The sequence below is a fragment of the Sceloporus occidentalis genome, unplaced genomic scaffold (assembly GCF_023333645.1).
Source record: "Sceloporus occidentalis isolate IW3139 unplaced genomic scaffold, rSceOcc1.0.p SCAF_4, whole genome shotgun sequence".
NCBI classification, from domain to species: Eukaryota; Metazoa; Chordata; class Lepidosauria; order Squamata; family Phrynosomatidae; genus Sceloporus; species Sceloporus occidentalis.
Genome location: NW_028316984.1, coordinates 97588786 through 97613939, shown reverse-complemented (window position 1 = coordinate 97613939; position 25154 = coordinate 97588786). Strand labels below are relative to the sequence as shown.

Here is a 25154-nt window from a genome sequence, read left to right as displayed (position 1 = left end):
TACAGTATCTACACATACATGCTACACATATATACACATACTACTGTGTGTGTGTGTATATATATATATATACACACACACATATGCTAGTACTGTGTGTATATATGCATATATATATATATATAGAGAAAAACACATACATGCAAATACTACTGTGTATGTGTGTGTATATATATATATATATATATACACATATATATACACACACACACACACAGCATATATACACAGGCACAAACCACTATTACTGCGTATATTTATATGTACATGTATATATCTTTAAAAAACAGGCGCAGGCACAAATGCAGCGACCATAAGGCCCTCCTCCTTCGAGGGCAAACAAAGGATCCTGGCGGCGGCCGGGTGTCGAGTTACGCAGCCTCTCTTTAAACCCAGGCCCCTCCCCCTCCCTTCCCTGCCTCTCACGCGCCCCTTGGATTGACAGCGCCGCCGCCCAATGGCGACCGAGGATCCGCGTTTGGCGCCCGGCCATCCTTCCCCGTGCGTCCAATGAGGGGCCGCGGGGGGCGGGCGTCGTGCGTGGGCGGGGCGCGCCGCCGTCCAATGGGAGCCGTGTTATTGCCGAGGAGTAGTATTATGCTAATCGTTGTTTTGCTGGGGCTCACTCGGCGAGGGCTTTAAAAAGCGGAGCGGAGCCGAGCGGCGGAGGCGGACGGAGGCCCGGGAGCCCGCTTTTTGTGCTTTCGCTATTGTCACCGCCGTCGCCGTCGCTGTCGCCGTGATGTCGGGCGTGGGCCTTCCGAGCCAGGCCTGGGCCCTGGAGCAGCAGCAGCAGCAGCAGCAGCAGCAGCAGCAGGCGCCGCGCCACCGGCGGAGTGGCTGCTTCGTGCCGGTGTCCGCGCCCAGGACGGGGGCCTGCCGCAGCCTCTTCGGCCCCGTGGACCACCAGGAGCTCCGGCGGGAGCTGGAGGGGCAGCTGCGGGCCATGCGCGAGGAGGGGCGCCGCCGGTGGGAGTACGACTTCCAGAGCGGGAGGCCCCTGGCGCTCCTGGGCCCCGAGGGAGGCGGAGGGCGCTTCCTCTGGGAGGAGGTCGACGCCCGGGACGTCCCCGCCTTCTACCGGGAGGCCCTTCTGCCCAGAGGAGGCGGCGGCGCGGGGGCGCCCCTGCGGACCACGGAGGAGGAGGAGGAGGAGGAGAGCCCAGGAGGAGGAGGAGGCGCCTCGGAGCCCCCTTCCCCGCTCAGCCCCCGGGACAAGGGCCCCGAAGAGCCCCCGGAGGAGGAGGAGGAGGAGCAGCAGCGCCTGGACCGGGAGAACCACCGAGGCTTAGCTCCGCTCCGCAGCTACTCAGGGATTCTCCTCAAAGGTCCCCTGAAGCGGGCAGCCGCCCCCAGCCTCCCCCGCATCACAGGTAAGAAGGATCAGGAGAGCAAGAGCCATCGTCATCATCGTCATCCTGGGAGTAGCAGTAGTAGTAGTAGTAGTAATAACATTGTGTCTCTGTGTGTGTGTAATACTAGTAATAGGTACTAGGAGTCATGGTGGTAACGGTAGAAATAGCGCTAGTAAAATAGTACTACCATTAGTAGAATGTAGCCCACTTAGTACATTTACTAGCAGTAGTAACAGTAGCAATAGTAATAACAGTGGTGACGGCAATAACGGTACTACTACTACTAGTAGTAGTGATAACGATGGTAAGAGTGCTAGAAAAATAGTAGTAGTACTAGTAGAATATAGCCATGTTAGTATAGGTAGTAGTAGTAGAGAAAATAACAGTAGTAGTATCATTAGTAATAACAGTGGTGGTGGTAATAATAGTAGTAATAGTGATAACAATAGTAATAGTGTTAGTAGAATAGTACTAGTGGAATATAGACGTATTAGTATAGTTAATAGTGGTGGTGGTAATGATAGTAGTAGTAATAATAGTAGTAGTAGTGATAAGGACAGTAATTGTGCCATGTTGGTCTGTAGGATCGCTTCTGTAGAGAGTTCTGGTAGACTTCAGGAAAGCTCATAGTGCCAACTTCTTTCAGGTAGTCTCAGAGGTGCTATAAATAGTGGTAGTAGTAACAACGATAGTAATACTAGTCTGTAGAGAGACCTTGTAGCACCTTTGAGCCTGGCTGAAAGAAAGACCTTGGCAGCAGGAGCTTTCCTAGGCTTAAGCCTACTTCCTCAGATGCATTTGGTGGTGGAGTGGTAGTAACAAGAGCAAAAACAGTAGTAGTGGTAACAGTAATAATAACAGCATGAGGTTTTGTAGAAGTGTATGAAAGCTTAGCCTGCCAATTCCTTTCTTTCAGAGTCTCAAAGGTGCTACCAGATCTCTCTAGTATTGATTCTACAGACTAACATGGCTATGTCTTTGAATAGCAATAACAGTAGTAGCAATGGCAGCAATAACAACAGTAGCAACAATAATAGATGTTATTTCTCCCCAGCCTCCTCAAGGGAGCAAGGCAGGGTGAGGCTGGGGACCGGAGGGCCAGAGGGGCCCTCTCCCCGCAAAGGAGGACGAGGCACCGCAAAATGGAGGCCCTGGCCAAAACCAAGCCTAGAAACACTCCTCAAAATGTTAAGTTCTGGCTTCTTAGTGATGCTCAACATGTATGAGGGTGTATTGGGAGTTACTTTTGGACTGAAGGTGGAAATGGAGGACAGGTCCGTGGAAAAGACGGCATGTCTGGTCACCCTGATGTTGGGTGACCAGAGGTGTCCTCATCCCCATAAAGGAGAGGATGAGGCAACGCAAAATGGGGGCCCTTCCAGCACAAAAGCTTTGAAAGCACTCCTAGAAATGTTAAATTCAGGCTTTTTAGTGGTCCTCAAAATGGAGGACGTTTTGGAATGCCTCCTGAACCCTGGGCAGAATTTTGAAATGGAGGACAGGCCCTGGAAAGGAGTTCTCAGTGATGCTCAAAATGGAGGAGGACATTTTGGAATGCCTCCTGGGTTCTGGGCAGAAGCTTGAAATGGAGGACAGGTCCTGGAAAGGGGTTCATAGTGATGGTCAAAACAGAGGAGGACATTTTGTAACTCCTCCTGGACAGAAGGCTAAAAGGGAGGACATGTCCTGGAGGGGGGCAAAAGGAGGACAGCCTGGCTGGGGAAGGAAGAGGGCTCTGCCCTTGTGCTTTGTGCTGGGAGAGGGGTGGAAAAAGCAAAGCTTTGCCCAGCGGAGGAGGAGGAGATGGGTCTTGCCCACAGGTCCCTCTAGATGAAGGAGGTCCTGAGCTTGCAGGACCTGAGCAGGACAGTGGGATTTTTTGGAGGTGCCTCTCTCTTCCTCAGGGCGGCCAGAAGTTGGGACAAGAAGGCAAGCCCTGGGGCTGGGCTGGGCTGGGCTGGAAAGTGCTTACGCAGCACATCCTTCTTCCCTTGCGACGTAAACAAACCCGACCCGTTGCAGTGGGCCCCTGTGGCAGATAGGGGGAGGCCTTGGCCGGTGTTTTTGCCTTGTACGTGTGGACGGGCATGCAAGCAAGAGGGGCGTCGCACAGTTGTTTTTGTGCCCTTCCCAGCTTGGACTGGGCGGGCCCCACTTGCAGAAGAAAAGACTCCTGGCTCAAGGGAATCGGAGGGGGGAGCACTGCAGGAGGAGACCACAAGCACTCATCCATTCTTTCTTTCTTTGTAGATTTCTACGCCAAGCGGAAAAAAGTGGCAGATTTGCGAGTGGCTGTGGACCCCGCTGCCACTGCCTTGTCATCTTCTGTGGCAGCTTTGCCCACTGAGCAGACACCCCGAAAAAGGCTCCGATGAAAGAGGTGAGAGGAAGCCCAGGCAGTACTGGGAGGATAGGCCCTGCTCACACTTTAGTCTCAAAGCCCCATCGCTCTATTTCTTTTGGGTTGGAATAAAAGAAGGGGCTAGCACAGGGTGACCAGATGTGTCCTTGTCCCCCATAAAGGAGGACAAAGTGCCGCAAAATGGAAAAATGGAGGGTGTTTTAAAAAAAAAAAAGGGAAAAGAATGTGACCAAATCAAAGCTAAAAACACTCATAGAAATGTAAATATGTGCTTGCTGAAAAGGGAAGATGTTTTGGAATTGCTCCTGGGCAGAAGGCTGGACATTAGGTCACCCTGGGCTGGTGGAGCTTCTGATAGGCCTTAGCATGGCACTGGATGGCGGGGAATGAATGGGTGTGTGCCCTAGCTATAGGGCTTTTGGGTGTGTGTGGTTTCCTGGGCAGTTGGAAAATTTAGAGGGATGGGGTGGGGACCCACTTGGAAAAACAGTCGAGATTGTGAAAAGAATTGGTGGAGCCATTGCCTGAAAGGAAAACTTGCCGGTTGAGACTTGCAGAGAGAAATGTCCTAGCTGGTTACTTAGCTCTTCTGGATGGTCAGAGATCCTATAGGACAAGTCACACACTCAGCCTCAGAGGAAGGCAAAGGCAAATCTTGCCCAGAAAACCCTGTGATAAGTTCACCTTTGTTGTTGTGTGCCTTTGTTTCTGACGTGGGATTTTCAGGGGCTGAGAGTGTGTGACTCACCCAAGGTCACCAGAGAACTTCTGTGGGGAATTAGAACCAAGACCTGTTCTCCTCTGGGGAGCTTTTTCTGTCTCCTGCTACTGCTTGGGGTGGGGGTGGGAAGTCTAGGAGAAGTGGGGCAGTAGTTGGCCAGGCTTTTGTGTATCTGCCAGTAATTCTGAGCTGCCATCCTATTCTTTTTTTCCTCTCTGCAAGCTTCCTAATGGTAATCTTCTCTTGCAGATTTTGCACTATAGGACACCGAAGTGATTGTTTCCTTGGAAACGCCAGAGCTGGAGAGAGGCCCCTTCCTCCCCACATGTCAAAGGGACTGGGAGAGAAGGAGACCACAGTGGCGGGAAGAAGAGTTACCTGGTTTCCTATTCATTCTTTCTCTTCCATTCGTCCCCCAGAAGGAACTGCTTGTACCTCCATGTAGCAAAAGTGGCTGACTTGCAAGCCACTTGACGGAGCAGTGTTAATTTACAACTGTGCAATGTATTATGTTTTTTTTATATATAAAAAAATGTATTATGCCTAATGTGAGTACACTGGCCAGAAGTGTAAAAGCTTTAAAGTCACTTATATAAATGTTTAATCTCTGCTGATTTCTCAGTGCAAAAAATAAAAATAAAAATTGTATATTTGTAAAAAAGAAATACAAACAACTTAAGAGTTCTACTAACTTATATTTTCTATTTATGTCAAAAGGTGGATAACTTTGGTTGACACCTAGTAGTCTATTCCGTGTTTTTTTTCCTTATTTGGTTAAGCCAAAGGGCACTATATATTTGCTTTTTTGTTATTTACAAAAATGTAAATTTATTTTTATAGTGGGTTTTTTTGCATTCACAAAATGTAGCTATGAATCAAAATTACTTTAGTTATTACTTGAAAAAAATCTGGTAACAATGGTTCCTGAGCCAGTCTGTACCACTGCCATTGCAAATTTATTCCACAATGTTAAAATAAAAAGGAATCAAATCTCCATGATCTTTCTTGGTGTCTGTAGCTTTTATTTTTCTACATTGATTTTAACTGCAACAACACACAGTTCCTTGGCGTTTTAAAATCCCACATACTAATGTTATGCAACATTAAGTTGTTATTTAATAGTAAAACCAACGGCTTCTGCAAACCTCCAGTTGTGTCTGGTGACAGGAGATTTCAGCCAAATTTAGTCTGGAGGCCCCATGAGGAAGTGAGTTGAAAAGTAACCAGGAAAAAAAACCTTTTATGTTTGGATTTTGCCCTAACAAAGTTGGATTTGGAGAGGAAACTCCATTCAGATTAATGTACATTAATAGCTAAATGTAATAGGTGAAGATTAAAACACTTCTATAAGTTAAACAAGATCATGTCCAATACCATCTAGAGCAGCCTTTCTCAAGATTTTTTTTATCTTGGAGGAATCCATGAAATGTTTTTTGAATCTCTGGGACCCCTGCATTAAAATTGTATGCATAGCTTTTAAAAAGTTTTTTTAAAAAACATCATATTCTCAAAAAGCCTCTAGTGACCTCTTGGGGAGCCCTGGCTGAGAAATCTTTAGAGCCAGTGTCATGAAGTGGTTTGAACACCGGATTACAGTTGTAGAGACCAGTGTTTAAATCTCTTTGCCCATAGAAACACATCTGGGTAAATCACACTCTCTCAGCCTCAGAGAAAGCTTTGAACAAATCTTGCCAGGAGAACCCTGTGATAGGTTTGCCATAAGTAAGAAACAAAGCCACACACAACAAATTAGATTTAGTCAAAGAGCAGATTCATTGAAATGGATTAAAAGTGGTGGGCTAGATCCAGAACTTAAGAATAGACCTATTGTACAAGACTACAGTTTCCTTTGCTGGAAGAAGTGTATTGCAAGTGGCAGGAGCCAAAAGAATTTAAGCACCTTTATGTCCCATTGAGATGGACACAAATACCCTTGTCATGACTACAGGTCTTTTGTGAGGTGGAGATGTCCCCCATCCCCTTGCTGTAATGGACGTGTCTCACTGATACCAGCATGTTTGGTATTGATTTGTTTTCTGGAGTCACATCTTCCACAATCCATAGTTCTTGAACAATTCATTGATAACCAGTGTGAAGCAAGTCATCATATAAAATCTCTAAATGAAGCCTGCAGGATCTGCTGCTGACTTTCACAGAAGATAACAATGGATTTACTGTCATTGGGATTAAACACAACAACCAAAAACTAGTGTTAACCTCAGGATCAATTAACAGGATCTCTATAGTAGTTGCTTCATTTGCGAAAATTAGCAAGCGAAGCATAACCTGGTATGAAGACCAGTATTGTGACCTGCTGGTTAATATGCTATTAAAGACAGTTACAGAAGCTGGTTACAAAGTTGGGAACCTTAGAATCATAGAGTTGGATGAGACCACAAGGGCCATCCAGTCCAACCCCCTGCCATGCAGGAACTCTCAATCAAAGCATACCCGACAGATGGCCATCCAGCTTCTGTTTAAAGTCCTCCAAGGAGGGAGATTCCACCACCCTATGAGGGAGTGTGTTCCACTGTCGAACAGCTCTTGCTAGCTCCTCAGTCCTACACATGGTTTGGAAGAAAGGATAATTGATTTCAGTAGCAGTTGTTTCTAGCTTAGAGTATATTCACTTTAAAGCGTAAAGCTTTAGGAGGTTAACTTGTGCTCAGCTGCCAAAGGAACAGGCTGACACATTTCTTGGGTGTCTCCTGAAAGAACAGTGGGAAAGAAAATAGGGAACATTTAAATAAGGCCTTGGAACTTGGCTGAGTCTGCTTCAGGATTGTTTTTATCCTTTTTTTATCCTTTCCATCTTGAAGAAGTGGAATGCAGGTGCCACTCTTATGCTGCAGATGTTTCTTTTCTTGACAGAACAGCCATCCTAAAGAAGGGAGAAAGTTTGTATTGTGTTCTGGGAGTGGCGTTGGTAGGTAGTTTTTATAGATATCTGTCCAACAGTCAATTAGACTCTTCTGGTAGAATGAATCTTCCCTTTCAGCCCACCCTGACCTGCTTCAGATAATTGGGGAGGGAGGGAGGGAGGGAGGATCCAGAGATGATCTGGAGACAAGGAGTTGGGAGAGAGAAGACATGGGGAGGTTCCATTAAACAGGTGGAAGTACACTCTTGTGTGATCCTGGCTACAGCCACTGAAATGACTACAGGTATTTATGTCCTGAATGACGCCAATGTCCAGTTTTTGTTGCCAGTTGCTTGAGAACTAATATCTAACTTCGACATCCTATTCCTGATATCCGTTCAGTTGGAAACAAGGTCTATTCCATTTCTATGGCTGTAAATGTGGTCTGACTATAGCCAGTGTGAAAGAAAATGGCTCACATGTACTTGATGAGTCAGTGGAAATTTTTGTACACTATGATGTTGCATCCTGCATCATGCCTGGGAGCGTTGCCTTGTGTTTTTAAAGTGTAACCATAACTGTGTGCACAATATAATTACAAACTGGTTTCCCAGTTTAGACTCCCACCCCACCCCCCCTCTGGTTCAATGCCATACCCTTACTTTTTCAGAGATTCTCCTCCCAGCTCCTTGAAGCAAATTTGCAGGGACACAGAAGGATAATGTGGATGTGGGAACCAGAAAAGAACCCCATTTTTGCTAACAGAAACCACTGGATCATAAACACCCAAAGGACAGAAGGAGCCCTTCCACCAGTAGAGAATTTTCCTGGATCCAGAAATGTGTTAGATCCAGCCTGAGTCAAAGTAGACCTATTTACATGTAGCCAGCCTGGTGGTTAGATTGAGGGTAGGAATTATGTAGCTCTTCAGATGTTGCTGGACTGCAACTCCCAGCATTTTTAGCATTGACAATGCTGTCTATAGTTGTTGGGGGTTGCTGTCCAAAAATATATAGAAGGCTGCATGATTTTCACACACAGATTTGATCTACTCATAGAGTATATTCATTGAAATGGATCCAAACTGGTGCATTAGACCCAGAATATTGACGTTTAGAGTAGCCCAAGTGAACCAGTCCCTTGATTTAAATGGCCCAGTCTAAATATGACTACATCTAGATTTAATCCAGTATTGTTAATGTAGCAAACACCTTATTTGAACTACGACTTATAACTCAGGTCCATCGGGAAGACCTGTGATTGCTTGCATCTCCAGTCTGCACTTAGGATAACAAAGATGTCTTTGAGCACAACATATGCAGGCCATCATCATACTAACATGTGGTTTAATTCCATATTTCAGAAAGGAATAGTAAAAGAAGAAAAACAACTATATTTTTATCCAAAGAATACAGTGAATATTTTAACTGCTAACTCCAGTGAAATGTTTGCTGTTGTGTGCCTTCAGATCATTTCCGACTTATGGTGACTCTAAGGTGAACCTATCAGGGGTTTTTCTTGGATTTATTCAAAGGAGGTTTCCCATTGCTTTCTCTTGAGGCTGAGAGCATGTGACTTGCCCAACATCACCCAGTGGGTTTAATGGCTGAGCCTTGAATCCAGTCCTGGTTTCCAGAGTCGTACTCCAACACTTAAATCACTACACCACACTGACTCTGCAGTGAAATGTAAATGACATAATAAATAAACAAACAAATTTCAGAGGGGTGTTTCAAAGATCATTTACAATGAATAATGATGAGAGCATCACTGTTAATTATACATGTCAAATTTCAGGAGGGTCAGCCATATGGGAAGTTCAGGCATATTGGACAAAAACAACAAAGCATCACAGCAAATTGATAATGATGGTGGTGACAAGAGAAGCTTCCATGGATCAGAGCCCATATTAAATGAAGACTTATGATATGCAGCATTCAAGGAACAAAAGTATACACATTCTTTGTGCAGAAAGGAGTAGGTCTGATGACACTTCTCAAGGGCCTCCATTTCTAGTGACATGTGCCATGCTTTGACACACCCCTCATACCCAATTGCAAAGATCTGAACTGGCCAATTGAATCTCCTAGTGACCCATTATTTATGGATCGTTGGCACCCAAAACCACAGTGGCTCTTCTGCTGTGTCAGTGCACTCAGGGAGCCCTTAATCTTTCATACAATAGCTGAGAGTCATTCTAGTCTTGTTCAGAATAGTTTATATCTTTACAAAATATTGCATCTGTTGTGCACGCTTCTGAGCAACTCCAGAGAATTGCCTCTCTTAAATCATCCCAAATGTCAAAATCTTAGCTTTCAGTAAAACGTGCTTCTCTTGCCCTTACTCCTAAAGACAGTTTGAATGTACTTGAAAAGACCTTATTATCCAATGAATGCAACACACTTTGAGGTAACATTTCCAAATAATGGCTTGTAGGTTTTTTTTTTAAAAGAACCATTCATTTAAATGGAAATTTACTTTCATATAAATGTAAAATCAAAGGAGCAATTAATCAATGGACCATGCAGCCAAACTCAGACATAAGTGTTTTGTCTCTTTAAATCTGGGATGGACAAAAGGAACAAATCTAAATCTTGTTGGACTGCAAACTTCCAGCACTTTTCACCACTGCCTATCTTGCCTTAGGCTGCTAGGAGATGCAGTTCAACTGCAGTGCATCTCAAGCTACCTGATGTGGGGGACCAGCATTCTTCCCCTGCCCCATGTCAGTACTATATTTGAGCCCATTGGCTACAGTTGTAGTTTTCTTGCCAGGGACTGCCAGCAAAGCCTCAGGAACCTACATTGGTTCAGGGACCACTACTTGGAATAGCATTGCCAGTCTAATAAAAATCAAGACCCTTAAACTGAAGCAGGTGCTTCATTGTGTTGTTTTCTGCTGTCAAGTCAGCTTCAACCTGTGTGTGTGTGTGTGTGTGTGTGTGTGTGTGTGCGCGCGCGCCTATTGACTTATGGCGACCCCAAGAATATCATAGGGTTTTCTTAGGCAAAGAATACTTAGGTGATTTTGCCAGTTCCTTCCTCTGACATATAGCCTACAACACCTGGCATTTATTGGTGGTCTCCCATCCAAGAACTAACCAGGGCTGACTGCTTGGTTCCCAGGATCAGGAGATATGGTGTCTTTAGAGTATTTAGACTGGATTTATGTCAGTCTTACAAACAAGAGACATCCGCCCACCCCGCAAGCTTCAGTCATCAACAGCCCTGCTCAAGTCTTGCAAACATAGGGTTTTACTAGATGGGTTTGTTTGTTTGCTTGTTTGTTTGTTTATTGGATTTATCTCTTGCCTTTCTGCCAAAATGGGATTCAAAGTGGCTTGCATCAATCCAAGATGGATCAATCCATCTGTAATCTGGTCTGTCATGGAAGCCTACTCACTGGGTGACCTAGGGCAAGTCACACTCTCTCAGCCTCAAGGGAAGGCCAGGGCAAACCTCCTCTGGACAAATCTGGCTACAAAAAACCAGGATAGGCTTGCCTTGTGAGCTAGTATGGTTTGAGTGCTGGACTCTGACTCTGGAGACCAGTGTTCAAATCCCCACTCAGCTATCGAAACAAACTGGATGACCTTGGGCAAGTGACATTCTCTAAGACTCAGAGGATGGCAATGGTAAAACCCCTCTGAAGAAACTTCTCAAGTAAAGCAAGTGATAGGTTTGCCTTAGGGTTGTCATAAGTGAGAAACAACTTGAAGACACCCACCAATAACAACAACAGCGGCAGAAATGTGTGTGAGCTCTTGGATGTAAATGCCTGGGGAGGAAAGATGCTCAATTTGGGGGTCTACCTGCTACAATTTCCACCTTTCTTTTGGTACCAATTCTTCCAAGAGACATTGCTCCAACCAAAATCCCCTTGCCCCAGCTGCCTCCTCTTCGTCCACAAGCTTCAATAATAATAATAATAATAATAATAATAATAATAATAATAATAATAATAATTTGAGGCAGGGAATAACAACAGACCCAGAGTGACCAGATGTGCTCATCACAAAATGTAGGGCATTCAAGAAAAAAGGAGGACATTCCAAAAGAATAGCTAAAACACTCATGGGTCCAAAATGCTACTGCAGAAATAATCCAGTCTGAGACCACTTTGAGTGTCCTGGCGCTGTGCTCTGGGAGCTATAGTTTTGTGAGACATTTAGTCATCTATGACAGAGAGCTCTGGTGCCACAATAGACTACAATTCCCAGGATTAGTTAACACTGAGACAGGTCAGTTTAAGTAGTTGCAAACTTGATTATTTCTGAAATGTGCTTTAGGCCATCAAAATACAAAGTCATGCTCAAAATGGAGGACACCTGGGCAGAAGTTGGAAATGTAGGAGATATCGTCTGCTCACCCTGCAGCAGGCCAACAAATATGCATGAGTTAAGAATGCATCCTCAGTTAAAACATATGTCAACTGAAAAGAACAAAAAAGGCGCCAACGTATTAAAACAATCTAAGTTTAAAATTCATTGTTTAAAATTTACAGTTTTAAAATCATCTGGAGTGGCCTGCAGGGATTAAGGTTTATGAAACGCCCCTTCAGAATAAAAGATGACATTGATTACATCCCAAAGGGTCTGATCACTTAATCAGAGAAGTGGCGGTCAATGGAGGAAAGGGGAAAGGCTCCCCCACCTTCCTTCTCTAATGCCAACAATACATGGGAGGGAGGCAGCTGGATCCTCTAGGATTTACGGGTTTTTTCCCCTCTGGCTTTCAGGCAAGCAGGTGTCTTTGGGAGTCCCATTGTCTCAGGCCCACCCGCCCTCCCCCTTGGCAAAGAATAGGGGCTTCTGAAAGGAAAAAAGCCCTAGGCTAGGCCTTCAGAGACTTCAGATGGGCCGCCCAAGCCCTCTCCTGAGGTGCAAGAAGCCACCCTCGGGCGGTTATTAACCGATTTAGGAGCTGAGCTCCTTTCAAAGCATCCTCTTTATCTATAGCACACAAAGAGCCAGGCCAGCAGTGCAGCAGCTAACCTTGAATCTGGGATGCTCTTGCCCCTGTTTCAGAGATTGCATCTCTCTTTTGGTTCAACTGCAGCACTTTTGGCTATCTTTCTTTCCCCCATTCTCCCCTTCCCATTTGCTCTCACTTTCTTTGCCCATCCATTTATATGTGGGACCTGCATTGTAAGACGTTAGGCCACGATCCAAAGTTAGGTGAGATGCATTTATGGATAGCCTGTCCAGATATAGCATTAAATACCAAAGTCAGAATGAGCCAAAGTGGTGTAGTGGTTTGAGCTTTGGACTATGAATTCTGAGACCAAGGTTCAAATCCCATCTTGGCCATCAAATCCACTGAGTGACCTTGGGCAAGTCACATGCTCTCAGCCTCAGAGGAATGCAAGGGCAACCCCCCTCTGAACAAATCTAGACAAGAAAACCCCATGACAGGGTTGTCTTAGGGCAACTTGAACACACACAAGAATGGCTCCTCTTCATCTTGAAGAAGAGATCAGTGGGGTGCCACAGGGTTCTGTCCTAGACCCAGTGCTATTTAACATCTTTATCAATGACTTGGATGAAGGAATAGAGGGCACACTTATCAAATTTGTAGATGACACCAAATTAAGAGGAGTAGCTAATACTCAAGGGGAGAAGATCAGCATTCAAAATGACCTGAATAGATTAGAAAGCTGAGCCAAAACTAACAAAACGAACTTCAACAGGGAGAAATGTAAATAAAATGCATAAAGGTTGGGGGACACCTGGCTTAACAATAATACATGTGAAAGGGACCTAGGAGTCCTAGTAGACTGCAAGTTGAATATGAGTCAACAGGGTGATGTGGCAGCTAAAAAGGCCAATGTGATTCTAGGCTGCATTCATAGAAGTATAGTGTCTAATCAAGGGAAGTAATAGTGCCACTCTATTCTGCATTGGTCACCACAATTTTGGTCACCACAATTATTTATATTATTATATTATATTATATTATATTATATTATATTATATTATATTATATTAATTTTTATAATGTTATATAATTCAAAAAGGATGTTAAGGAACTTCAGAGGAGAGCAACCAAAACATTGAAGCGTCTAAAACTATGCCTAATGAGGAGAGATTTAGGTAGCTGAGGATGTTCAGCCTGGAGAAGAGAAGGTTAAGCCCTGTTTAAATATTTGAAGGGATGTCATACTGAGGTTGGAGCAAGCTTGTTTTCTGCTGCTTCACTGAATAAGACCCAGAGGAATGGATACAAGCTCCAGGAAAAGAGATTCCACCTCAACATTAGGAGGAACTTCCTGACAGTAAGGGCTGTTCGGCAGTGGAACATACTCCCTTGGAGGGTGGTGAAGTCTGCTTCTTTGGAGGTATTTAAACAGAGGCTAGATTTCAAACTTATAGTGACCCTAGGGCGAACCTATCATGGGGTTCCTTGGCAAGAATTGTTCAGAGGAGGTTTGTCATTGCCATCTTCTGAAGCTCAGGGAGTGTGACTTGCCCAATGTCACCCAGTGGGTTTCTACGGCCAAGCTGGGATTCAAACCCTAGTGTTGAGAGCCATAGCCCAACGCTTAAACTACTGCACCACGCAGGCTCTCCTAAATTGTTGGTTGTGTGTCGTCAAGTGGTTTCCAACTTATGGCAACCTTAAGGTGAACCTACTATGGGGCTTTCTTGGCAAGAATTATTCAGAGGAGGTTTAATATATTTTACAAAGTAAGTTTTTTTTTATCAGACAAACTCCCCCAAAAGGTTTCATAGCAGCACAGTGAGAACTGCATTGGATCACATTGAAAGACTGTAGTCTGCCATTCTGTTTTTCACAAAAGTCTAGCCAGTTGTCTCTTGAAAACACAGAAATAAGGGCATGAAGTCAGTAGCCCTCCACCTTGCTGACGCTGGGGGGGGGGGGGGATCTGCTACAAAAAGTAATTTTTCCAAGCTCTCCGTTTTGATTCCAAAGGACCCACATGCCTGCTTGATTAATAAACATGAATTGGCTTATCCTTCATGAATCTATGTAAAGTCTCCCCTTGTAAAATTAAAGTATTGTAATCTCAGTAACCAGTGTATATTGTAGTGACAGATTCCATTAACTGTTGTGCTCTCTTTTCTCTTTATTGCCAATAAATTTCAGGGGATGACTGCGAGTTCGAGTATTGTAAGAGGGGGTGCTAAATATTTCCACTTTCTCCATGCTATGCATAATTTTATAAACCTCTACCATGTGCCTCTTCAGATGAGTTTTGCTTGCCTCTCCCTTTTTTTTAGCTTGGTTTCATCCTTTTTTCTTTTCTTTTTAAAAGATGCGGTGGCCAGAATTGTACAGAATATTTTGCATGCAGCTGCAACATCTTCCTATACATGTGCATTTAGATAAGGACAACTCTAATTTCATTCCTTTTCTAATAATCCCTAGCATGGAATTGCCTTTTCTCCCAGCTGCTACTCACTGAGCTTATGTTTGCCACGTGCTCTTCCCCAGGACCCCAAGAGCTCTTTACTGATTAATCACCCACTGCTCAGACCCCCATAAGTGTATATGGAGTTGGAAATTTCTGCTCTGCTCCAGGATGCATCCTTTTTATACTGAAATTCATTTGCCACATTATTGTCCATTCACCCAGTCCTTTGGGAGCTCTTAGAAAACAGCTTAGAAGATTTTTGACCCCCTCAATAATTCATCTCCAAATTTGCCTGCTTCACTTTTCACTCCAAGTTTCAGATCATTTATGAGAAAGTTAAATCTCACTGGTCCTCCTATAGACTTCTAAGGGACCTCCCTTCTTCATTGCACTTACTTCTATTGGAAGAACTACTTGTCTGCTGCTATTCTGCTTGTTTTTTTAAAATAACTTCTTAATTCATAAAAGGACATCTTCTTAGCTGTCAACCACAAAGTTTATTCCGGATGCTTTGGTTAGAAGCTTTGCCAATAGCTTTTTTGGCATCCACAAATTATGATAAATTGACAGTCCATGATATTTGAGTGGATTCATGAATGGATGGTCTATCCTCACAGTATCATCTGAACTGTGGGCGAGAGGGGAAAAAAACTTTTCCCTTGGACAAAATATTCTGGACTTGGACAATGACAACAGCAAATGAGAGCTAGACAAATGTGTTTTTCCAACAGCAACAGCAACGCAGAGACCAAAGGATTGGCTAGGCCAAAACAAATGAACAAGAACTGCACACTGGATGCAGTCAAAATTATTGCTGGCAAAGGTCCCTATCAGAGGCAAGAGAGAAAGAGAGAAAGAAAGAAAGAAAGAAAGTTGGATCAGGTCATATTCCACTACAAATTAACATAATTTAGGGTCTACATGATATGGAAGCCCATTACTCTATATTTATATGTGTCTGGAATCATCTGCTGAGATAATCTGAGCCTAGTTCTACCTGGTTTTTGTTTAAAATCTTGCACTTTCAATTGGCATCCCTTAACAAGGGTATCCAGGTTGGGTGGTTCTGCCTATTTCAAGGGATGGCTGATTACCTACTTGAAAAAGATAGAAATAGTTTTTTCCATGTTGCCTTGTTCTAGTAGAGGTGAAGAGAGAAACTTACTTTCTGTCTTGCAGATCTCTTTGGAAGGTGTGTTGTTCTGTTTTTCTGCTCGTGTTGGATTGGCTACATTGTGCATGGTACTGCCTCCTTCTTATTCCCATCACAAAGCACACTGCCCCTATTCTTCTGGCCTTTGTAGCCATATGGCAAATCTGTGTAGACACAGCCAACATCCATTTATTCAGGCACACAATGTCCCGCAACAGGGAACAATTGGAACTTTGTTTGCTTCTATTATTGATGCGAATGGGTGAGAGGGAGGGAGAAACGAGAGTGAAAGAAAAATCATTTAACTATAAGAGATATCCAGCTAATTATGAGCCATATGTGCCTTTAGTGTCAAAGCAATCCTATGAAGTTCATTTTATACCTAGACTACTTTATTAGGTGCTGAAGACAGATGTCTCCCAACAGTGCATGCATTAGTGGAAACTCATGTTGTGGAGAAATATTTAACAGTGGCTTCTTCATTTGTCAGGGGACTTTAAAGTGCCATTTGTCAGAAGTATATAGACGTGTGTGTATATTTCTGTAGGAGCATGCATGTTTACTTCTGATTAGATCAGAATCCTTGCATTTTGGAGATGGTAGAATTTTAAAGTTTCTTAGAGACATGACTTTAGGAGGCATTTTCTACAGTGTTCGTACGGTAATATTATCATGGTACTTACTGGGATAATAGTAAACATTGGAGTTAATGAGTGATAGGAATTCTTTTTGTTTTTGCTCATTCTTCCAAGCTTGCAACGTTCCTTTTAAAATATTCTCCTCGTGTCTAACAGCTGGAAAGTGAATTTAAAATACTAAAACCCCTCCTAAATCAGAATGGAAGGAGTGTCCTTAACTATAGGGTTTTTTTGGTGTTTTTTGGGGGCTATGAGGCCGTGTTCTAGAAAAGTTTATTTCTGACGTTTCACCAGCAGCTGTGGCTGGCATTTTCAGAATCTCTGAAGATGCCAGCCACAGCTGCTGGTGAAACACCAGGAATAAACTCTTCTAGAATATGGCCTCATAGCCCCCCAAAACCACAAAAAAGTATGGATGCTGGCTGTGAAAGCCTTCGACTTCACAGTGTCCTTAACTGATAATCCTACAGCTCTTTCCCAAAAGGTTATGCAAAACACAGGGAAATTAAATGGAATGCTAATTTGAGGGGAACCTTAATTCATTTTTTCCTCCTGTCAATGTGGTTGTCAGATACTTCCTTCCCGAAAACAAACAGCCTATACAGACCCTAGTAGAGAATATCAGTTAGTCTCAAAGGTGCTACAAGATCTCCCTATGTATTTACTAGTGATTGCTATTCCTATGTGTAAATTAAATAATATCAATGCCCTTAAACTTAGAATATTTTTTTAAAAAAACCACAGACACACAGTGGTGTTTCTTCCTTTTATCTTTATTTTTTATTAAGGAAACATTCTCTAAACTATCTCTATATTGATAATATGGGTTAATTAATGAAAACAATATTTTCTTGGTTTTATAGCTTTTCTTCTGGTATACTCTCTCTCTCAAAATTGGTATCAATGAATGGATGAAGCAAAATATGTAATACATTGTGCCTCACTTTACAGAGGGCAGATCCTATTAATATCTAGCTAGAAATCCATGTTGTTTATTTGTGCATCAGGAATACACAGGTTAACCCTACCAGTCCATCAATTATGCAGTTGCTGCTTTCTGATCCTTTCATCACTTTCAACATTTTTAATGAGAACTCTTGACATCAAAATTAAATTTCTGGCAGAGAAATTTTTTGGGGAGATGCCCAAGAAAACATTATGCCATATTTTTCATCTTTCTTTTTTTGAACTAATCTATTATTTCAGGTTAATTTGAGGAGAAATGTGATCAGAATATATTCAGGGTACATAATATCAATAGTATAGTAACAATTTTAAAATAGCAATTAAAATTCTGCTCATTAATTAAAAGTACCCAGATTGATGTGCAATGCAATAGCAAAACCCCATGACATAATAAAAAAAAATCCTCTCTCTCCAAAATATACCTTCCTGGATCTTTGTTAAAGGAGTGAGTTCATAGCAAGTGCATTGTGTCTTTTGGCGTGGGGGTTGGTGGAGGTGGAGATGGACAGGCTGCTGTGTATGTATGCCACTTAATCAAAAGCCTAGCAAAGAGCCCATCTGGGGCTTCTTTGGAAACTGAATTGATTATGGGGAGGAAAATAGATATAGTGGGGAACTCCTGCCAATATATACAAAACTAATCAGGTTACTGCAGTTAGGGTGGGTAGGCGGCCAGTCTCTCATGAAACAACTACAATTTTGCTTCAGCCTCTCTGCACAATGCAGAATTCATTACACAGCTATCCCTCCTAAGGTCTGATTCACTGTCATCTCATAAAAATCCTTTCTTTTTTCCTTACTCAGATATTCAATTCTTTTAAAAAAACATCTTTTATTTATTTAATATTTATTTTAGGCTTGAGGGCACTTAACAACAACAAAAAATTTAGGAATAAATATTATAATAAACCACACCAGTGATAATAATGACAATATCTTTGGTCTTTTCAGCTCCTCTAATACTGGGTAACCAACTTCAACATCTGCCCCCAAATCTTACCTTGATGGCACCATTGTCCTGTTGTTCTTATGTGCCTTCAGGTTGACTTATAGCAACCCTGTTCTATAGTTTTCTTGGCAAGATCTATTCAGAAGAGGTTTACCATTGGCTTCATCTGAGGCTGAGAGAGTGTGACTTGCCCAACTAACCCCATAGGTTCCCACAGCTAATTGGGGATTTGAACCCTGTTCTCCCAGAGTCTCAGTGCAATACTCAGTCCACTACTTTATGCTGGCCCCCTCCCCGTTGGCTGCTTCCTTATAATTAAAAGATCTTCATTTGGTCTCCGTACATCACACATAAGGGATTGTGTGCAAAAAGTAACCTTTGGAACCACCTGGATTACTAAGAGGTTTATCACACAGAGATTTTTAGAGCTTTTGCAGGTCAGTTCTGACGTCACTGCGCTTCCAACGATGCGAATTCACGTTATAACATGAATGTGTTATCAGATGCCATTCCTTTCCATGGGAGCTCCTTCCGTGCTGCTTCCGCAGTGATTCCAAAGTGACTCCTCATTTTGATGAATTCAGAAAAAAAGGGAATTCACAGAATTAGCATTCAAGCTCACTTCACTTTCACTTCGAATTGGTCTGGTGTGGAAAACCACTCCAATGTGGTTTGGCCCCCTGCGTCCTGCTCCGCCATTCCCCTCCTCCTCATTCACCCCATCTTGCCCCCAATGCCACCCTGCCACCCATCCCATCATCCCCTGCCTTCTCCTGCATCCCAGTCCTGGCCCCAACAACCCCCTGTGACCTATCCCATCATCCCCTGCCTTCTCCTGCATCCCAATCCTGGCCCCAGAGACCCCCAGAGACCTATCCCATCATCCTCTGCCTTCTCCTGTATCCCAATCCTGGCCACAGCAACCCCCAGTGACCTATCCCGTCATCCCCTGACTGCATCTTCATCCTGATGAAGGATGACAGCTAAGGACGGGGCAGGGAAGGATGACAGCATCAGAGCCCCACTGAGCATGCCCAAGGATGCCGATTTGAATCGTTGAACCCTCCGGTGTGGTAATACAATGTGCACTCACTCCCCTTTGCTTGAATCCACATCACGTGACTTGTTTGGAATAGAACTGACTTCGTTTCCCCCTCAATTCGGAAGAGCAACAGAAAGGCAAACAGGTGTGGTAAAACATCACGTTTTAACCTTAATTCGCATTGGTAGACAGGAGTGACTCTGGATCTGGTGTGAAAAAACATCACGCTTCATGTTCCTAGTACAGGAGTGACTGCGGATCTGAACTGTAAACCCCCCACGTGTGATAAGGTAGCTTCACCCTCCTCCCTTATGTGAATATCTCAGCTATCATATCCTCAGTTTTATTTTGTTGGCCCCAGTGGTAGCAGCTCTAGCAAAATCTTTCTGAGTTTTATCAGAGAAAAGCTTTTCTTTATTGACTTTTAATCTTCACGTAAAGGAATTTTCTTTTTGGCAAAGATCATTCCCCTGATTTGGGGACAATTTCAGCCCAGAGGCCTGTGGTCTCATCAGCTCTTTCAAATATTAAGCTGACTGTGGTCATAACATCTTTGTGAAATTCTTGAGATAATCACCAATCTTTGAGAGAATCACATCTATTTGACCCAAGTAAGATCTATTTGGATTTTATCAGACAATTGTGACATACATGACCAACTTACCCCATTTGGGAACATATGGTACAGTTTGTGGAACCTTGTACTGCTATGTTGGAACCAACAGTTTGTAAATTAGTTGTAATGCTGAATATTCATTGTCAGCATTAGGTTCAACTGTGGTTGTTTGTTACCAATAAAACTTTGTCTTAGCTAACAAGCAACTGAATGGAAATTGTTGTTAATTGCAATCAAGTCAACCTTGAGTTATGGCAGCCCTAAAAATGAGACACCACTAAGGCTGCAGAAATAATGCAGTTTGAAATTAAATGTCATGGCTCAATGCTATGGAATTCTGGGAATAGTAATTTGTTATGGCAGTAGAGTTCTCTGAAAGAGAAGGCTAAATGTATCTCAAACTAGTGTACTAGGTTTGGAGAAAACAGAGGATACAAACAAATTAATAATAATGGTAATGGTAACATTTCTTCATCATGCAGGGAAATATGCTCTGAGACAAAAATTCAATTTACCCCATTAGTTCTACCTTATGCAGAATTAATTACAGGTATTGGCTTCCAGGTGTAATGAATAAAAGTAGGACTGGCATCCAATGAAATTGTGGCATAGTCAGTTATAGAGTCATAGAATTGAGAGCAGTTCCTGCTACAGAGAGGAGGACAAGAGAGGTAGCTGGGCAGCCATTTTGAGTGGTGACTGTTTAATTTTTTTAAAAACTCTAGGGAGAGTGTGCTTGTTGCAGAGGGGGTGGAGCTTCAGTGAGTCACATCTGTGAGTCACTAGGGGGTGGAGCTAGCAGACTAGCTCTATATCACTCCTCCCAGAGCCTTTCCAGAGCAGTTCCTGCTACAGAGAGGAGGAGGGGAGAGGTAACTGGGCAGCCATTTTGAGTGGTGACTTTATTTTTTTTAAAAAAACTCTAGGGAGAGTGTGCTTGTTGCAGAGGGAGTGGAGCTTCAGTGACTCACATCTGAGTCACTAGGGAACAGAGCTAGCAGACTAGCTCTATATCACTCCTCCCAGAGCCGCACACCTAACGGAGGGCAAATTCTTTTTCATCCAAGGAGATCTACAGCAGTGGCAGAGTTGATTGAGCTCATTGCCACAAATTGTTGAAACATCAGGGGTTTTAACGTTGGTGTTTTCTGGAGGATTTTTTTTTTTAAGGAGGAACCCCACAGTCCTGTTCCAGTAATTTCTTAAGATTTTTCAGTATGGACACTGATGGAACCACGGCAGTCACCTGCAACACTTGTGGGATGTTTGTCTTCTTGCCCACAGAAGTGGAGAACTTCACATGCCCCAAGTGCAAGTTGATAGCCCTCTTGGAGGAGAAAGTGCAGCAGTTGGAGTCCAGAGTAGCTACACTTCAGCATATTAGGGAGCAGGAGGATTTCCTGGACACAACAGAACTAACAATCCTGGACGAGTACCACGCAGAGGAAGTTGCTGAAGCAAAGGAGGTCACTTCACATACACAGGAGGCAGACAGCTGGAGGAATGTCACACAGAGAAGTAGGCCAAGAAGGGATTGTTCGGGGAGCTTGCAGCTAGAGAATCGATTCGAAGCTCTTTCCCTTATCAAGGAGGACGAAGAAGAGCAGCATGGACAGACTTCAGGGACAGAGCAGGCAAGCCTGAGAGTCCCACCCAAGGGAACAGCCGCTGCTAAACTTTGTAGGAGGTGTGTGGTCATAGTGGGGGACTCCTTGCTGAGGGGTACAGAAGCAGTTATTTGTAGGCCTGACAAGATGTCTCGAGAGGTGTGTTGTCTCCCAGGGGCAAAGATCCGTGACATGACAGAGAGGCTGACAAGACTGGTCAAGCCTACTGACCAATACCCTTTCCTTTTGGTCCACCTGGGAACCAATGATACTGCAAGACACAGCCTGCAGAACATCAAAAGGGATTACGAGGTGCTTGGTAGGAAGCTGAAAGGAATGGATGCACAGGTTGTCATTTCGTCTCTTCTGCCAGTTGAAGGGCACGGTCCAGGAAGGGAGAGGAAAATAGCGGATGTGAACAACTGGCTTCGCAGATGGTGCCGCCGAGAACGATTTGGATTCTTCGATCATGGGCTGCGGTTCCATGAGGAGGAACTTCTTGCAACGGACGGGTTGCATCTCACGCCAGTTGGAAGAAAAGCTTTTGCCAACAGTCTCAAGAACTTGATCAGGAGGGCTTTAAACTGAGTTCTGAGGGGAAGGGAGACAATATTAAGGAAGGCAAAAGGGCTGGAGAAAATAGTCAAACAGACATAGAGGAAACAAGAAAAAAAGTGCAAGGACCCAACAGTGGGAGACAAAAAAACTTGCACAAGCAGCAAGTAAATGGGACCCATGGCCTGCGATGTCTCTACACCAGGGGTAGGCAACCTTTTTGAGCTGGGGGCCAGGTTGCTGTCCCTCAGACACCTGGGGGGCTGAAGCTGGGGGTGGAGCTTCCAACCTCCAAGGGCAGGGCCACATGCCCCGCCCCCGGAGTAATAATAATAATAATAATAATAATAATAATAATTCCAAGCATGGAAACTACTACAAAGCAATTCAAAAAAAAAAGGAAGAAAGCATGCACACTATCTCAACCCAGAAAGGCACAATGTGCTGAGAGGGGATTTTGCACAAAGAACACCAAGGGCAAGTAAATAATAATAATAATAATAATAATAGTTACAAGCATGGAAACTACTAAAATGCAATTCAAAATAAAAGGCAGAAAGCAAGCACTGTCTCAACCCAGAAAGGCACAAAGTGCTGAGAGGGGATTTTGCACAAAGAACACCAAGTGCAAGTAAATAATAATAATAGTTACAAGCATGGAAACTACTAAAATGCAGTTCAAAATAAAAGGCAGAAAGCATGCACTGTCTCAACCCAGAAAGGCACAAGGTGCTGAGAGGGGATTTTGCACAAAGAACACCAAGGGCAAGTAAATAATAATAATAATAATAATAATAATAATAATAATAACAAGCATGGAAACGACTAAAATGCAATTCAAAATAAAAGGCAGAAAGCATGCACACTATCTCAACCCAGAAAGGCACAAGGTGCTGAGAGGGGATTTTGCACAGAGAACACCAAGTGCAAGTAAATAATAATAATAGTTACAAGTATGGAAACTACTAAAATGCAGTTCAAAATAAAAGGCAGAAAGCATGCACTGTCTCAACCCAGAAAGGCGCAAGGTGCTGAGAGGGGATTTTGCACAAAGAACACCAAGGGCAAGTAAATAATAATAATAATAATAATAATAATAATAATAACAAGCATGGAAACGACTAAAATGCAATTCAAAATAAAAGGCAGAAAGCATGCACACTATCTCAACCCAGAAAGGCACAAGGTGCTGAGAGGGGATTTTGCACAGAGAACACCAAGTGCAAGTAAATAATAATAATAGTTACAAGTATGGAAACTACTAAAATGCAGTTCAAAATAAAAGGCAGAAAGCATGCACTGTCTCAACCCAGAAAGGCGCAAGGTGCTGAGAGGGGATTTTGCACAAAGAACACCAAGGGCAAGTAAATAATAATAATAATAATAATAATAATAATAATAAGCATGGAAACTACTAAAATGCAATTCAAAATAAAAGGCAGAAAGCATGCACACTGTCTCAACCCAGAAAGGCACAAGGTGCTGAGAGGGGATTGTGCACAGAGAACACCAAGGGCTCCTTCCCGGCTTCTGAGGGGCCTCGAGGCCCTCAGAGGCCGGGAAGGAGGAGGGGGACACCCGCGCGGGCATCCTCGCCGGCTCTTTCCCAGCTTCTGAGGGGCCTCTCAGGGGGCCTCAGAAGGAGAGGCCTGGGGCCACGTGGGCCCAAGGACGAGCCCGCAGAGGCCCAGGAGGAGGAGGAGGAGGAGGCGGTGGCGGCAGCAGGACCGGCCTGGGGCCGGTCCTGCTGCCTCCACGGGCTGGATGCGGCCCGCGGGCCAGGGGTTGCCGATCCCTGCTCTACACTAATGCACAAAGCATGGGAAATAAGCAAGATGAACTCGAACTTCCAGTACAACAAATAAAATATGATATAATAGGCATCACTGAAACCTGGTGGGATGAGTCTCATGATTGGAATGTGGAAATAGAGGGGTATAACCTTTTTAAGAGAAATATGCCAAACAGGAAAGGAGGAGGAATAGCACTATATGTCAGAGATATTTACACCAGTGAAGAGATCCAGGACATCAATCATGGAAGCCAGGTGGAGAGCATCTGGATAAAAATTAAAGGGGAGGGAAACAACAAGGATGTTATGGTGGAGTCTACTACAGACCTCCAAGTCAGACTGAGGAATTGGATGATGCCTTTCTAGAACAGATGACCACACACTCAGAAAGAGAGATGTAGTAGTGATGGGCAACTTCAACTATCCTGATATTTTCTGGAAGTCAAACTCAGCAAAATCCTCAAGGTCTAGCAAATTCCTCACTTGCCTGGAAGACAATTTCATGGTCCAAAAGGTGGAAGAGGCAACAAGGGGGTCAGCTATTTTAGATCTGATCCTAACCAACAAGGATGACTTGGTTAATGGGGTGCAAGTGGTGGGATCATTAGGTAGAAGTGACCATGTTCTCCTGGAGTTTGTTATACAATGGAAAGGAGAAGCCAGGCATAGTCAGACACACATTCTAGACTTTAGGAGAGCGGATTTCAGTAAACTTAGAGAAGTATTGAGGGTGATCCCGTGGTCAGAAATACTAAAAGGGAAGGGAGTTCAGGACGGATGGGAATTTCTCAAAAGGGAGATACTGAAGGCACAATCTCAAACAGTTCCAGTGAGAAAGAAAAACGGGAGGTGTCTCAAGAAACCAGGATGGATGACTTTCAACTGAGCTGACTTTTAAATGGAACATGTATAAGAAATGAAAAAAGGGGGAAATCACCAAAGAGGATTTCAAAGAAATAGCAAGCACATGTAGGGATAAAGTCAGAAAAGCTAAAGCGCAAAATGAACTCAGGCTTGCTAGAGAGGTTAAAAACAATAAAAAGGGCTTTTTTGGATATGTCCGCAACAAAAGGAATAAGAAGGAAGTGGTAGGACCACTGTATGGAGAAGATGGCAAAATGTTAACAGAAGACAGAGAAAAGGCAGAATTACTCAACACCTTC

General features: G+C 43.5%; 1 protein-coding gene across 1 annotated transcript; it reads left to right on the top strand.

The window, feature by feature from the left end:
- The first annotated feature begins 599 nt into the window (after positions 1-599).
- Positions 600-5432, top strand: CDKN1C (cyclin dependent kinase inhibitor 1C). The gene is made up of 3 exons (XM_089521005.1): positions 600-1373; positions 3606-3735; positions 4688-5432. The coding sequence occupies exons 1-2, from the start codon at positions 743-745 to the stop codon at positions 3728-3730; spliced, it is 756 nt and encodes a 251-aa protein (XP_089377131.1). The 5' UTR covers positions 600-742; the 3' UTR covers positions 3731-3735; positions 4688-5432.
- Positions 5433-25154: the final 19722 nt, after the last annotated feature.